Source organism: Neoarius graeffei, chromosome 5 (assembly GCF_027579695.1).
Source record: "Neoarius graeffei isolate fNeoGra1 chromosome 5, fNeoGra1.pri, whole genome shotgun sequence".
Classification (NCBI taxonomy): Eukaryota; Metazoa; Chordata; class Actinopteri; order Siluriformes; family Ariidae; genus Neoarius; species Neoarius graeffei.
This window is the reverse complement of record NC_083573.1, coordinates 36907021-36924584: the sequence shown is the minus strand read 5'-3', so window position 1 is coordinate 36924584 and position 17564 is coordinate 36907021. Positions and strand designations below refer to the sequence as shown.

The window sequence follows — 17564 nt, the reverse complement described above, 5'->3', positions numbered from 1 at the left end:
ACTGCGCGCATGCTGCTTCTCTTGAACGTATACACGGAAGTAAGGCGGAAGGTAGTTTGTTGACGTCACCTCAAGACGACGCCAACAATTGGTCAAATTTGCGGGAAAGTTGCGGTGATTGGATATAATTGCAACACCGCCCTGAATTCGCGGGGATTGGTTGAATTTGCGGTGAAGTTGCAAATCGCAACATCCTGGAGGGTCTGGTTAAAAGGATAAAAGACTAAGGACAACTAATAAATTCAAGCAACAGGCTAAACCCAAGCTTCACACTTCCTGTGCAGCGGTGAGATCTTTGGGATGGCGCTTCTGACTTTTGTTTTCAGATTCTAGGAACTGCTCCACATACCAGACGTCGCTCAAATCCTTCTATGTGTATCTGCCTCACAAATGTATCTTTTTCAAAATGTCTGGAGCAGACACCAAACCATCCTGTAGGCTTGAAGTTACCTCTCTTTGTCCGTACAAATTGAACCCAGTCATTCCGTAAGTGTCCTGCCGACTTTGGGCTACAAAGGATCGAAATTCCGCTTTTTTTAAATCGGCTATACTTGACCAGCCTTGAACGACACACCTCTTAGGAGGCATGCTTTGGTTTTAGTTTTGTTGTGGAATAAAAAAATAAAATAAAATTGTTAAAAACGTGCTACACTTTGCAAAGCAGACAAAGCCAGAAATGTTACAAACTTTCAAGTGTTGCACATATGACGTCACTTACAATTAACAATAACTCACCAGTTACGCATTTGTGTAATGGCGGACTCAAAGAGATAAACTTTACCGGCTAAATAGAACATGTTCCCGGTCTCGCATTAAAATACAATTTAGACAGTAAACTATTTAATGTGTCTAGTTTTATAAGGTATAATTTCCAGGGGTTGTGTCATTTTTCACAAGACTAGCTCTTTAATGATAAAAGTGACAACTGGAGTGTATTTATTATTGTCTCACATGGAAATGCTTCTACAGTTTATTATTTATAATTTTATTTTACAGAACAGAAAGATATCCATAAGACATACAGGCAGACAGATAAGTAGGTAGACAGACAGGTAGGAAGACAGACACACAAATAAGTAAGTAGACAGACACATCAACTCACTTGCAGTAATCACCTGCACAAGCCCTGAAATAAAACACAATTTCTTCATTAGTTTTTCCAGAATTAATGATTGAACAATACACTAATAAAAATAAAGTGCCAGATCTACTTAAAAAAAACTGAGGCAACTTTTGGCATAATTTATTTATGTAGATCACACCAGATTATTCTTTGTATAAACTACTCATTTGTTTTTGTACATGAAAAAAAATAATCTAAGTAATATGAACTTAATTTTGTTGTTTAGCTTCAACAAAGTTAGTCTTTGTATGAATTACTTATTTTTTATGTTATAAATGAAATTTGCAAATAAAACCAACTTGGTTTTATTATGTAGATCAAACAAAACTATTTTCTTTAAAAAAACTTCAATTTTTTGACATAGTTAATGACATTTGCATGTAAGATCAACTTTATTTTATGTACATCAAACATAATATTAAAAATATAAATTACTTTTTTATATTTAAAATAAAATCTGCAAGTTAACTGGTGTTTATTGTAGATACAGCTTAATTAGTTATATCAAGAACTTTCCTTACATATATGTGGGATATACCAGTTATTATTCAAACATGCTAGAGTTATTTTTAACTTACTATTTATGGTACATGTGCATTCCCATGCCAATAGCAATACCAGTGGACAAGCACAAAGCCATTACCTGGTGTTCCTGGGGCTGTGGATACTACAGCATAATAGTAAAAGTGGGGGGAAAAAAACTGTCAACGAGTCTCACTTTATGATGCACCACATCTTGCTTTATTATTTAGAAAAAAAATATGACAAAAACTGGCTTGGATACAAAATATGAGCGACCACTTCAAAGTTAAATTTAACTGAAAGCAAATAACAACAATAAATAAAAAATTAAAATTAAAATTTTTAAAATATCTTAACAGCATAGCCCAGCCAAAAATCAAACTTTATTAGCTGTTTCCTTCCTCTGATGGAACCGAATTAACAGGACCTTTTCACAACACTTCACTTGTGCAAAGTCCAATGCCTAAATGCATAGAACATAGAAACATACTAGTTTATACCGTCACACTCAATTACAATTATACAACAATAACTAGCCTACAATTAGAGACTATTTCATCATTTTTCTGTTGCTGATGTCTCTTACCTTTCCTTTTCTGCTTTGAATGGCAGGTCTATTTGCAGCTGTAACTAGTTTTTAATCTTGTTCTTTATCCAATTATTATCATATGATTATGTGTTTCCTGAAGAGTGACATCTCATGTCAAGTTGAACATTTTATTCGCATATTCATATGCTTAAAGGATATATGCAGAATCTTTATTTTTAAATAAATTTCTGAGTGGATAGTATCTCCATCCTTGACTCTTGTATGCTGCATAAATGGGAATTTAAAAAAATATATATTTCTGAGAGTTAAAATCGACCACAAAGCTGGCATTCGGGCTGCCCCGCTTAGCCAGCCAGCCCTGAGTGCGTGACGTCACAACAGGAACCGGTTTTAAGGCCAAGGCCTTTTACAGCTATAGACCAACGTCATATAAATAAAAATTTATGGTGAAAGTAAGAAATACCGTTACCGACTTGCTCAACTAAGACTGATTTGACTTCATTGATTGTGGGTTGTGTTAGGACTGGGACTGTTTTGGCCTCTAGAGGCCGCTGTTATGTTTATCTTGTCATGTTTGTTTTGGTCTCTAGAGGCCGCCACTGTGTTTGTCTTGATTGCCTGTTTCCTGCCCCGCCCTGTTCCTTAATTAGTTTGTGTATAAATACCCCTCTGTTTGTTCCCTTGTCACGAAGTCTTTGTGCTGTAATGCTTTTTGTTAGAACCTCTGTCCCGTGTCCTTGCTTTTGCCCTTGTGTTTTTGGCCTTTTGGTTTCTTGTTGGATTTTTCACTTAACCTTTGGTATCTTCTGAGTGTTTACATTTTTTGCCTTTTTCTTATTTGGTCATTGAACTTTTGGATTTTCTTTTTTTGATCTGAGTGTTTTGCATTTTGGATTATACTTTTTGTTTTTTGCCCCAGAACCTCTGGATTATACTTTTTATTTTTGCCCTGGATTGTAAATAGTGTATATAGTGTAAATAAACTGTTTTTGATACTCTACTTTCGCCTCACGCCTCTGCACTTGCATCATCCCCCTGGTGGCCTAGTGGGGGTTTGCTGGGTTAGTACACCAGCGAACCACGTTCGAATCCCAGCAAAACCCTAACAGGTTGACTCTCATTAAAACAGGATAGGTGTTATAACTTAAGCAATGTACATGCATACATTTTCACTGATAAAACATAAAAGGATAATTAAATAATCAAGTGAACTGAGAATCACATTCTGAAGCAAATTAAATAATCTTATACCGGTAACAAACACACAATACAAGTTACATGTATTAATCTAAATGCAGGTAAACGTGTTTTTTTTTTTAATCCAAATGAGAGTCAGAGCTTACCCGTCTGCGTTCTCGCTTCTTGAAGGCCGATCTTGTGGCTGATTGTTTGAAACAATCTGACTTTCAGTCGTTCCTTCAGTTCTCCGTTCATTCGCTTCTTCCATGTAAAGGCGAGATGGCAACAATATACAGTTCAGAAATAAGATGGCTGCTCCACTCTTTCCCCATTCTGTCCATTACGGAGTACTCCGCCATTACTGCTTGGCTCAGGCAATTACTAAAACCTGGGACAGAACAGGATGTCACCAGTTTTAGCAACAACTGTGGGGAGGTCACTGCTAGAGCGATATGTCCCGTCCCATTCCGTCCCGGGTTTTAGCAACAATCCTCAGCTCACTCCAGGAAAACTGGTGCAACTAAACTCACTTTCCTTTTAAAATAAATAAATACTTTCCTTTTCTTGTAGTTTTATTTAATTGTTGATACTGTACCCTCTTTCAATACAGGCTTATAGCAATGCTCCTCAACAGATCAGAGGTCTCGTACGAGTCTTCAGTAAAATGTGCAGAGGAGAGAACACTTCATAGGTGCCCAATGTGTCTGTGAACTTCTCACAAAACACATCCAAATCTTTGCAGTTTGAACATTCTTGGGTCATGAATGCAATGTAAATCCACCTTCTGTCGTGTTGCTGCACCCACCAGCAACACATCTACGTGGCATGGCGATAAATTAGCTCAAAATGGAGGATTGGAATTGCAGTCTGTTTTAGTATAGCAGAAATGGCGATGAGACCGATAGACTTCCTGCTGTGACGTTACGGACATCAAGGTCATTCACTCAGACTGCTACCTATATAAATCACTTTAATTGTAAAAATTACTATATTAGATTTATTGTTAGCGCTTAAAACTATTCCTGTGCCATTCTTGAGGTCTCAAGGCATTTATAAACGAAAGTGAGGCCATGGCTCTGCATATATGCTTTAAACTTTCACCACACTTTATTCAAACCTTTACAGAAGGCCCATTAATATATTTAATTCCAGAGTCACTCAGTTGCTCAGCTCTGTACTTTATACTGTATTACTGTTCTCTTAGCTAGCTCTTGAATTGCACAACGACTTCCTCCAGGAGATGGGTTTCCTTTTGCGCAAGAAATTACAAGACCAACACTTAAGCAACAGGTCATTAAAACAGTACAGTGTTCTTTTGTGAATATATTATGTTGCAATGACGTCTTATTGCAACTATGGAACTTCTCTAACAGGTAATACATTACAGCTAATACATGCGACACTCCCTAAAAAAATGTTAGAATCATCTCATAGCCATCAGCTCTGATTATCAGCACATGCCAGTTATCGTGTCCAAAAATGGCGTTGGCATCTGACATGGTTAAATAAAACAGTGGTTTTACTGAGATAATGCCCCATTATTGTCGACTTCATGATATTTCAAGGCATTTTTAGGATTTTGTTTGGGTTTAAGTACCACAGGCAACAATAAGGGTTTGGGATTGCATACTGCATTGTCTGGCAACATTCACTTTTTGGGGGGGTTTGCTTCTTTTGAATGAGTTATGAAAACAATGGTAGATTATAAAATACTAAATATTATTTTATGCATTTCAAAAACGTGATCAGTCATCAATATTATATCCTGTGACGCCAACATTTTACCATAAAAAAGAAAACATGACCTGCAACTGTTGTAGAACAGCACAATGGCAAGATACTTAAATATTTTTAAATGAGCGTAATTTTGAATTCATATTAAATATTTTCAGCAGAGGAATATAATGACAAAAATGACAGTTAGATTCTTGAAATTAAAATGATCTTTATTGATTTTCACAGTTTAGTCACAGTTATTTTATGAATAATAACCAGAAATGTCTAAATCATGAGAAATTAAATTGTATGAATTTATATAAACTGTGACCATTAACTTAGTCATTTAAATAAAAATGTATTTAAAAATGTAAACAATTATATTCAGACATTTTGGATAAAATTACATACACTACCGTTCAAAAGTTTGGGGTCACTTTGAAATTTCCTTATTTTTGAAAGAAAAGCACTGCTCTTTTCAATGAAGATCACTAAACTAATCAGAAATACACTCTATACATTGCTAATGTGGTAAATGACTATTCTAGCTGCAAATGTCTGTTTTTTGGTGCAATATCTCCATAGGTGTATAGAGGCCCATTTCCAGCAACTCTCACTCCAGTGTTCTAATGGTACAGTGTGTTTGCTCATTGCCTCAGAAGGCTAATGGATGATTAGAAAACCCTTGTACAATCATGTTAGCACAGCTGAAAACAGTTGAGCTCTTTAGAGAAGCTATAAAACTGACCTTCCTTTGAGCAGATTGAGTTTCTGGAGCATCACATTTGTGGGGTCGATTAAATGCTCAAAATGGCCAGAAAAATGTCTTGACTATATTTTCTATTCATTTTACAACTTATGGTGGGAAATAAAAGTGTGACTTTTCATGGAAAACACAAAATTGTCTGGGTGACCCCAAACTTTTGAACGGTAGTGTAGGTCTAGATGAAACACAAAAATACAGTAGGTTAACAAAAATGTTAGCTTTTTTTTTAATTAGTACAGAATGTTAAAGAAAAGTATCTGATGTTCATGAGACGGTTATATTGATTACAAATGATTATATGGTTTTATGTTTTTACCCATTGCACTTCTTTTAACTGAACATCCAGTAAATGTCAGTTTTATTACTTCCTCATTTTAGTTCCCTGAGTAACAAAGTAAAGCAGGTCCAAAGGTTAAAAACACAGTCTGGGTTTGTCTCTGAGAGGTTAGTCTCTGAGAGGTTCTAATACAGTTAACCAGCACAAATGTCTTATGACATTCTTTTGAAATGCCCTTTGCCCTAATACCAGTCATATTTAATAGACATATTTCTAATTAAAGGTTGTATAGAGGACATAAATGGCATTTTGATTCATGTATTGTAATTAACTTGTTACAGCCTGGGGAATTTGATTTCAGAGTTCTCAACCAATTATTTAGATTGCATCTAATATAATATATGAACTACTACTATTACATTTATACTGTATATATTTATACATTTTTCTTATATAATTTTTCAATTTAATGTCCAATATACAACATTGTTTGATGGGGAAATGCACATTCAATCTCATTGTACTTTGTTGTAATTTGTATTCATAAGTACTATCTTACGTTTTAATACATTTGTACTATATATAATATTAAGAGCAAGAAAATCTAAGGATTAAATACAGACATCACTGAAGGTCACATTGAAATAGCCAATGATACCTATTTCTATTCAAGCAGAATCTGCAGAGAAAACATTTAGTTACTTCAAGATCTTGGACTCATGATTTTCTCTTCCACAACAGGTTGATCAAATTCACAAATGTCTCTTGCAGAATTGCTTAATTGTCACGCTTGTTCAGTGTGGTCCACTTCTAATGCTGTTGCCTCACTCTATAACTTCCTCACATCAGAATAAATGGTTTGCATCCCAGGATTAGATGTTGTCTGGAAAAGATGAAATGTCAGTTATGCTGCAGGGTACAGTCCCACTAATCTTCTCACAAATTATTTGTGTGATTTAGGTTTATAAAAGCTATCTTTTTCAGCATATACCACCTTTACTTTCATCATTATGATCCTTTAAAGGTCATTCTTAACAATTATCTAGCTGAGGACATATGACTTTTGGATTTTCTCAGTACTGAAATTGAAATGTGCACGTACTCTTGTTTTTGGCATGTTCATGTGTGACTGGATTTAACAAACCATGAAATAGGTCGAAACTATTCAGTTAATAATTAAGCTACAATGTGTGAATCATACTGTGTGCACTGAAAAATCCTGCTTGATTTGCTGAGCTTCAAGCTGCTGTTGCTGTCAGTTGATAAATTATTTTCCAGCTTCATCACAAGTTGATCAATTTATTAAGATTTTCTAAGTGCCTTATTATTTTGTTATTTGTATAGGTAATTGTATGGGGCCGAGTAAAATTAAGGATCAATTTCACTCGTGATTTTGAAGTTTGCGACGAGGGCAATTTCAAAACTTCGAAATCACGAGTGAAATTGATCCTTAATTTTACGAGGACCCATACAATTACTTGTTTATAATATATAGGGCCAAATTCATACTTCAGAAGCCATTCAAGTTCACAACATTTGTCATTCATGCTTTCTGAACCAATCAGGGCGCAAGACTATCTTGCACGTTTGAATCAGTTTCTAAAGCGTCTTTCATCGTGACATGACACGAGGATTTTGAAAGTGGTTTACAAAATTTTATTGGAACTTCTTTACAAAAGCTGATTGCTAAATGAAAATTTGCTAATTTTTGTAACCGTAACCAAGCAATGAACTAGCCAATAGCATTTCAGAAACGCAGGCCCGTGTTAAGGAAAAAAGCCCTCCTTGATTGACCAATCAGAATTGAGTAATTTGGCCCTATGTATTATAATCATAGTAATACAGTCAGTCATTCAGAACACATTTCCTTTCCATACCAGAAAAGGATAAGCTTGACCTACTTCAATTTATTGAAAAAAGGCAATTAAAACAATTAAACAACAGCAATTGATCTGTCTGTCTGTCAAAAATATCCATAAGATCTGGTTTACTGTGCCATGAGTGCAACTGATTATCAACTTTTGTGTGGTTGGTGTGTGTTTAAGTCTTATTCTTAAGAGGCAGTGTTTTTCTCTATTTTGGCTTCATTCAGGACAGTTCCATTCTGGAAACATTTTTCTCTGCAGTTGCACTTTCATTTTTGTAATTTAATATTTTGATTTGCACTAGCTGCATAAAACACAAGCCATTGTACATGGGTGGAAAATACGTGAGTAATTTTTAAATGTACTTTATTACGATACACAAATATTATTTTGGAGTATTTATATTTAAGTATTTTAAATTGAATACTTGTACACTTAATTACATTTACAATTATTCTTACTCCATAGGTTATTTTGGCATACAAAGTACATTTTCAGATTTCAAAGGTCTCTTCTTTTCTCATTCAGCCAAAGGCTGTATGTTATAACATACAGTGCATCAGTGGAATGTGTTCAGTTGAGCATCCAATCATTTTGGTTGACAACCCCAATTCCAAAGAAAGTTGGGGCACTGGGTAAAACGTAAATAAAAACAGAATGCAATGATTTGCAAATCCTTTTCAACCTATATTCAACGGAATACAATACAAATACAAGATATTTAATGTTCAAACTGATACATTTTATTGTTTTTTGTAAATATACACTCATTCTGAATTTGATGCCTGCAACATGCTCCAAAAAAACTTGGGATGGGGAATGTTTACCACTGTATTACATCGCCTTTTCTTTTAACAACACTCAATAAGCATTTGGGAACTGAGGACACTAATTGTTAAAGTTGAACTATTCTTTTCCGTTCTTGCTTGATGTGTGACTTCAGTTGCTCAACAGTCTGGGGCCACATTTTCGATGGGAGACAAGTCTAGGCTGCAAGCAGGCCAGTTTAGTACCCAAACTTTTTTTACCAAGAAGCCACGCTGTTATAACATGTGCAGAATGTGACTTGGCATTGTCTTGCTGGAATAAGCAGGGATGTGCCTGAAAAAGATGTCAGCTGAACGGCAGCATATGTTGCTCCAAAACCTGTATGTACCTTTCTGGATTAAAAGTGCCTTTACAAATGTCTAAGTTACCCATATCATGGGCACTAACACACCCCCATACCATCACAGATGTTGGCTTTTGAACTTTGTGCTGGTAACAATCTGGATGGTCCTTTTAGCTTGGGTGACACAACGTCCATGATTCCCAAAAACAGTTTGAAATGTGGACTCGTCAGACCACAGCACCCTTTTCCACTTTGCATCAGTCCATCTCAGATTAACTCGGGTCCAGAGAAGGTGGCAGCATTTCTGGATGTTGTTGATATATGGCTTTCACTTTGCATGGTAGAGTCTTTACTTGTATTTGCAGGTGCAGCAATGAACTGTGTTTTTGTTTCTTTTAAACAACAACAACAAAAAAAACTTTTCTATATCGTGTTTCCAAGCCCATGTAGTAATGTCCTTTATACAATCATGCCATGTTTTTAATGCAGTGCTGCCTGAGCGATTGAACATCACAGGCATTCAGTGTTGGTGTGGCAGCAGGGTCTTGGCCAAGCAGCAGTCTGTGAATGGAGGGCGGGGTCGGGGAAGGTAAGTGGCTAAGTCATTCCACCTGCTGTCAATTAGTGTGTGTGTGTGTGTGTGTGTGTGTGTGTGTGTGTGTGTTACAGGGACGGAGCATAAAAGGAGGGGGAGAGCAGAGAAAAAGGGCTCCCTCCCGACCACAATGCATGCGTGTGTGTAGAGTGAGTAAGTGAAAGCTGAAAAGCTAGAAATAAGTGAAATAAAGAGTTTGTGTGTGACCATCAACTCTCGCCTGCCGTGCTTCTGTGCTCCACCCACATCAGGAACTGTTACAGTGGTGCCAAAACCTGGGACGCACAGAAGGGAACCACCCCATGGAGTCCTCCCCATTCAAAGAGCTCATCCTTGCCCTTGCTACTGCCCAGCAGAACCAGCTTCAAGTGCAGCACCCTTACGAAGATGGGCCTGCAGGACGATCCAGAAGCGTTCCTCGCCCTCTTTGAGCAAGCAGCCAAGGCGTGGGGGTGGCTGCTAGAGCAGGCCCTGCTGACAGCCTGGTGTATGCTGACCTGAGGAAAGCCATCCTGCAACGGGTTGGCCACTTCCCGGAACAACACCGCCAGCGCTACCAAACGCTGGCATTGGAGGAGGTCGGCCGGCTGTTTGCATTCGGCCAGCAACTCTGGGACGCCTGCTGGTGGTGGCTGAGGGCGGAAGACCACGACGTCGATGAGCTCGTCGATCTGGTGGCACTGGAACAGTTTATCTCTCGACGTCCGGAAGGAACGACGGAATGGGTCCAGTGTCCCCGCCCGGCGTCGCTGGAATGAGCCATCGAGCTGGCAGAGGATGATCTGGAGGTGGCTCCGACAGCAGGCAGACGAGGCGTCTCCCCTTGCTTCTCTCTCTCTCTCTCTCTCTTCCCCCATCTCTCGTTCCTCTCCCCACCCCGTTCCCCTGCCGCAGAGGCGGCGGCCAGCTCCTCCCCAGCCGGCCTATCGCACCTGTGGTGTCCTCCCCTCTTCTCTTCTGTCTCTGTGTTGTCTCCTCCTCAGGTGAGTGACACCCATAATACCAGTGCAGAGGGAAAGCCTGGGCCAGAGTGTTGGCACGGTGGAGAGTCGGAGCATCTCCAGAGTTGGAGCTCCACAAGGGAGGTGGGAGCTGTGATCCGGATCCCCGACGCGCCAGAAACCGCCCCCGATTAGGCCGGAACATATTGCATACCGGTAAGTGTTCAAGGGGATACATATCACACTTTGGTGGATTCCGGTTGTAATCAGACCTTAATTCACCAACGTCTGGTGCAAGGTGAGGCATTGGGGGGAGCACAAGCGGTGAAAGTGTTGTTTGTGTGTGCGCGCACAGGGATGTTCACAATTATCCCTTAGTGTCCATCCGTATTCTATTCTGGGGCCAAATGCATAGAGTAAAGGCGGCGGTTAGCCCTTCTCACCCACTCGTTGATTTTGGGTACTGATTGGCCAGTGTTTAAAAAGCTGATGGAATATTTAACATGTAGTGCGTCCTGCACTAGTAGGTCATGGGAAGATCCTGGTGTAGCGTTGACTGGAGAAGCTGTCACAGAGCCGTCTATGTCAACACCACGTCAGAGTGAGGAGCAGCCCGCTCCTCCTCCCTCTCTCGGGGATTCCCTTTGGGATTTCTTGTTAGAGCAGTTGCGAGACGAGACTCTGCGGCATGCGTTTGACCAAGTGAAAGTAATCGATGGTCAAACTCTTCAGCCAAGCGTGGCACTGACCTTCCCTTATTTTGCTGTTATTAAAGATAGATTGTACCAAGTGACGCAGGACACTCAAACTAGTGAACGAATAACCTAATTGTTAATCCCAAAGAGCCGCAGGGAACTCGTATTCCACGCGACTCACTTTAATCCCATGGCTGGACACTTAGGGCAAGATAAAACATTAGCCTGAATAATGGCCCGGTCCTATTGGCCAGGGATTCACGGGGATGTCCGTCAGTGGCGTGTAGCATGCCGTGAATGCCAATTAGTAAATCCCGCGGCCACTCCAAAAGCGCCGTTGCACCCTCTTCCTCTAATCGAGACCCAGTTTGAGCGAATTGGGATGGATCTTGTCGGGCCATTAAATTGGTCGACATGAGGGTATCGCTTCATTTTAGTTCTGGTGGACTATGCAACTCGATATCCGGAAGCAGTGCCTTTCCACAATATCTCAGCATGCAGTATTGCGGAAGCACTCTTCTGCTTTATCTCCTGGGTCAGGATTCCAAAAGAAATCCTGACAGACCAAGGCACTTCATTTATGTCACGCACATTGTGCGAGCTGTATGGGTTATTGGGGATTAAGTCTATCCGCGCCAGTGTCTATCACCCACAAACGGATGGCTTAGTAGAGCGATTTAACCAAACACTCAAGAACAATAAGTCGGAAATTCGTAAGTGAAGATGCACGTAATTGGGATAAGTGGATCGAGCCCCTGTTATTCACAATATGAGAGGTCCCACAAGCCTCCACAGGGTTTTCTCCATTTGAATTATATGGGCGTAAGCCGTGTGGCATTCTGGACGTGCTACGAGAAAATTGGGAGGAGGGACCTTCACCTAGCAAAAATAAAATCCAGTACATTTTTGACCTGCATGCAAAACTTCACACCCTCATGCACCTAACCCAGGAGAATTTGCGGCAGGCACAAGAACGTCAAATCCGGCTGTATGACAGGGGCAAGCGCCTTAGAGAGTTCACGCCGGGAGACAAAGTGCTCGTATTATTGCCCACGTCGAGCTCCAAATTAAATCGCCAAGTGGCAAGGGCCCTTCGAGGTCACACGGTGAGTCGGGGATGTCGACTATGAGGGGAGGCAAATGGATAGGGGCAGGGCATTGCAAATCTACCACCTCAACCTTTTAAAACGCTGGAATGAGGGGGTCCCCATGGCGTTGGCATTGGTAATACCAGAGAAGGTGGAGCTGGGGCCGGAGGTGAAAAAGATAACATCTCGGACCACTCCGGTCCCCTATGGAGACCACCTCTCACCGGCCCAACTCACGGAGGTGGCCAGGTTTTAAAATAAATTTTCCTATGTGTTCTCGCCCCTTCCTGATCATACCCACCTCATAGAACACCACATCGAAATGCCCCCAGGGGTGGTAGTGTGTAGCCATCCTTACCGCTTGCCTGAACACAAGAAAAAGGTGGTTCGGGATGAACTCAAGGCCATGCTTGAAATGGGCATAATCGAGGAGTCCCACAGTGACTGGAGCAGCCCAGTGGTCCTGGTTCCCAAGACCGACGGGTCGGTCCGGTTCTGTGTGGACTATAGAAAGGTCAACACGGTGTCTAAATTTGACACATACCCAGTGCCTGGCATTGATGAGTTGCTTGATTGGTTAGATGCTGTTCGCTTTTATTAGACACTGGATCTAACAAAGGGATATTGGCAGATCCCCTTGACTCCTCTATCCTGAGAGAAAATGGCCTTTTCCACACCGTTTGGATTATACTAATTTGTCACGCTCCCTTTTTGGTTATTTGGGGCATCCGCTATGTTTCAGCAGCTTATGGACAGGGTCCTCAGCCCTCATGCTGCCGCTTATCTGGACGATATAATAATCTACAGCCATGATTGGCCGCGGCACTTGGAACACCTGAGGGCCGTACTAAAGTCGCTGAGGCAAGTAGGCCTCACAGCTAACCTGAAAAAGTGTGCAATTGGGCGGGTGGAAGTATGGTATCTGGGGTTCCACTTGGGTCATGGGCAGGTGCGTCCACAAATTAACAAGACTGCAATGATTGCGGCTTGCCCGAGGCCCAAGACCAAAAAGGAAGTGAGACAGTTCCTAGGGCTGGCTGGCTATTATCGTAGGTTTATACCTAATTATTCGGACGTCACCAGCCCGCTAACCGATCTCACTAAAAAGGGGGCTCCAGATCCGGTCCAGTGGATGGAGCAGTGCCAACAGGCCTTCTCTGAGGTAAAAGCTGCACTGTGTGGGGGGCTACTTTTACACTCCCTGACTTCTCTCTCCCCTTTATTTTGCAGACTGATGCATCGGACAAAGGGCTGGGGGCGGTGTTGTCCCAGGAGGTGGAGGGCAAGGAGCGCCCCATGCTGTACATCAGCTGGAAGCTCTCGATACATGAAAGCAGGTACAGCATAATTGAGAGAGTGTCTTGCCATCAAGTGGGTGGTCCTCGCCCTCTGATACTACCTGCTGGGGTGCCCTTTCTCACACTGTTCGGACCACGCGCCCCTCCAGTGGCTCCACCGCATGAAGGATGTCAGTGCGCAGATCACCCATTGGTATCTCGCCCTCCAGCCATTTAAGTTCAAGGTGATCCAGAGGCCGGGGGCGCAGATGGTGGTGGCGGACTTCCTGTCCCATCGGGGGGGGAGTCAGCTTCAGGCTGGATTGCTCCCCGGCCTGAGTTGGGCGGTGGGGGTATGTGGCAGCGGGGGCGTGGCCAAGCAGCAGTCTGTGAATGGAGGGCGGGGTCAGGGAAGGTAAGTGGCTAAGTCATTCCACCTGCTGTCAATTTATATATATATATATATATATATATATATATATATATATATATATATATATATAAAATGTGTGTGTTTTACTGGGATGGAGCATAAAAGGAGGGGGAGAGCAGAGAAAAGGGGCTCCCTCCCGACCACAACGCATACGTGTGTGTGTGTGTGTGTGTGTGTGTGTCTCATCTCATTATCTCTAGCCGCTTTATCCTTCTACAGGGTCGTAGGCAAGCTGGATCCTATCCCAGCTGACTACGGGCGAAAGGCAGGGTACACCCTGGACAAGTCGCCTGGTCATCACAGGGCTGACACAGACAACCATTCTGTGTGTGTGTGTGTATATATATATATATATATATATATATATATATATATATATATATATATATAAAAAATTATTTTGAGTGAAAGCTGAAAAGCTAGAAATAAGTGAAATAAAGAGTGTGTGACCATCAACTCTCACCTGCCGTGCTTCTGTGCTCCACCCACATCAGGAACTGTTACAGTTGGATTCTGGGCTTGCCCGTTATGTGAAACTTTTGATATTAGGGATTGTAGATTGTGAAATCCCTATATTCCTTGCAATTATATGCTGAGACACATTGTTCTTAAACTGTTAGACTATTTGCCCATGCAGCTTGTCACAAAGTGGTGAACCTTGTCCCATCTATGCTTGTGAATAACTGAACTTTCAGAGGACGCCTGTTTAATACCCAATCGTGATACTATCACCTGTTATCAATTAACCTGTTTATCTGAGGAGTTCCCCCCCCCCCCGTTATTCTACAACTTTCCCAGGGTTTTGGAACATGTTACAGGCATCAAATTCAGAATAAGTGTATATTTACAAAAAAAAACAAAGTTTCAGTTTGAACATTACATTTCTTGTATTGTATTCAATTGGATATAGGTTGAAAATGATTTGCAAATCACTGCATTCTATTTTATTTATGGTTTACACAGTGCCACAGCTTTGTTTTTGGAATTGGGGTTGTAACATCCTGTCATGTAAAAAAAAAAAGAAACCCTGTAAGGAATCATGACAATTTGTCACCAGTCACGAAGGTCTCAAGCTATACATTGTTATTAGTGCTAAATCTGTTGGTTTGCATTTGAATATGGATAAACCACCTGGGCCTACCTACATGATATCCTTCAATATGCTGGACTAAAAAAAAAAGTCAGGTAGTATTAGCTAATTTGCAAAAGTATTCATTCCCCTTGGTGTTTATCCTGTTTTGTTGCATTACAAGCTGGAATTAAAATGGATTTTTTTTTTGGGAGGGGTTGGCACCATTTGATACACAACATGCCTACCACTTTAAGAGTGTGAATAATTGTTATTATTATTGTGACAAGCAATAATTAAGATGGGGGGGGGGGGAACAGAAATCTGGAGTGTGCATAGATATTCAATACCCCCCCCCCCCAAAAAAAAAAAGACAATACTTTGTAGAGCCACCTTTTGCTGCAATTACAGCTGCAAGTCTCTTGGGGTATGTCTCTATTACCTTAGCACATCTAGCCACTGGGATTTTTGCCCATTCCTCAAGGCAAAACTGCTCCAACTCTTTCAAGTTAGATTGTTTTTGGTGGTGTACAGCAATCTTCAAGTTATGCCACAGATTCTCAATTGGATTGCGGTCTGGGCTTTGATTAGGTCATTCCAAAACATTTAAGTGTTTCCCTTTAAACCATTCCAGTGTAGCTTTAGCAGTATGTTTAGGGTCATTGTCCTTCTGGAACTTGAACCTTCGTCCCAGTCTCAAACCTCTGGCTGACTCAAACAGGTTTTCCTCCAGAATTGCCCTGTATTTAGTGCCATCCATCTTTTCTTCAGTCCTGACCAGGTTTCCTGTCCATGCAGATGAAAAATATCCCCACAACATGATGTCACCACCATGCTTCACTGTAGGAATGATGTTCTCAGGGTGTTGGGTTTGTGACACACATGGCATTTCCCATGATGGCCAAAAAGATCAATTTTAGTCTCATTTGACCAAAGAATCTTCTTCCATGTGTTTGGGGAGTTTGCCACATGCTGTTGGGCAAACTCCAAATGTGTATTCTTAAGCAATGACTTTTTTTCTAGCCACTGTTCCATAAAGCCACACTCTGTGGAGGTATGGCTTAAAGTGGTCCTATGGACAGATACTCCCATCTCTGCTGTGGATCTTTGCAGCTCCTTTAGTGTGATCTTTGGTATTTTTGTTGCATCTCTAATTAATGCCCTCCTTGCCTGATCTGTGAGTTTTGGTGGGTGGCCTTCTCTCGTCAGGGTTTTTTTTTTTTTCTGTAGCCGCTTATTCTGTTCTACAGGGTTGCGGGCAAGCTGGAGCTGGAACCTATCCCAGCTGACCATGGGCAAAAGGCAGGGTACACCCTGGACAAGTCACCAGGTCGTCACAGGGCTGACACATAGACAACCATTCACACCTACGGTTTTTAGAGCCACCAATTCACCTAACCAGCATGTCTTTGGACTGTGGGGGAAACCAGAGCACCCAGAGGAAACCCATGTGCACACGAGGAGAATATGCAAACTCCACACAGAAAGGCCCTCACCGGCCACTGGGCTCGAACCCAGGACCTTCTTGCTGTGAGGCGACAGTGCTAACCACTACACCACTGTGCCACCTGTCAGGTTTGTAGTGGTGCCATATTATTTCCATTTTGCTATTATGGATTTAATAGTGCTCCCTGGGATATTCAAAGTTTGGGATATTTTTTATAACCCAACCCTGATCTATACTTCTTCACAACTTTGTCTCTGACCTGGTTGGAGCACTCCTTGGTTTTCATGTTTGCTTAGTCATGTTGCAGAGCCAGGGTCCTTCCAGAACAGGTTGATTTATACAGACATCATGTGACACTGATTGCACACAGGTGGCTCTTAATCAACTAATTATGTGACTTATGAAGTGAATTGGTTGGACCAGCTCTTATTGAGGGGTTTCATATGAAAGGGGGTGAATACCTATGACCGCTCCAGATTTCTGTGTTTCATCTTATTGTTTGTGTCACAATAAAAGAACAATTTGCACCTTTTAAAGTGGTAGACGTGTTGTGTAAATCAAATGGTGCTAACCCTCCAAAAATCCATTTTAATTCCAGCTTGTAATATGACAAAACAGGACAAACACCAAAGGGGATAAATAATTTTGCAAGACACTGTATATTTAATTAAGTTAGCCTGTTTTCTTAATGATGGCAGATGAGACTTGCATTGATTTCAGTTGGTAACATAATTGGCTAGTCAGTCAAAATAAAGCTAAAATGTAAATACTGCAAGATTTTACTTTCTTTAAAACAAAAATAATCTAACAGTTTTGGAAAAGTAAAAGTTACTTTTCACAACCTGATATTCACTTCATTTCATTAGTTCAAAACATTTCCTTTTTAAATACTTGCATACATTTAAAAGTA

The 17564-nt window shown here is 40.9% G+C and overlaps 1 protein-coding gene across 1 annotated transcript in view; it reads right to left on the bottom strand.

Moving 5' to 3' along the window:
- Positions 1 to 5486: 5486 nt before the first annotated feature.
- Positions 5487 to 17564, bottom strand: part of LOC132885962 (carcinoembryonic antigen-related cell adhesion molecule 1-like) — a 38023-nt gene continuing 25945 nt past the window's right edge. The window contains exon 11 of the mRNA XM_060920489.1: positions 5487 to 7016. Coding sequence (XP_060776472.1) covers positions 6963 to 7016 — 54 coding nt within the window. The 3' untranslated portion in view covers positions 5487 to 6962. The remainder of the gene's footprint in view (positions 7017 to 17564) is intronic.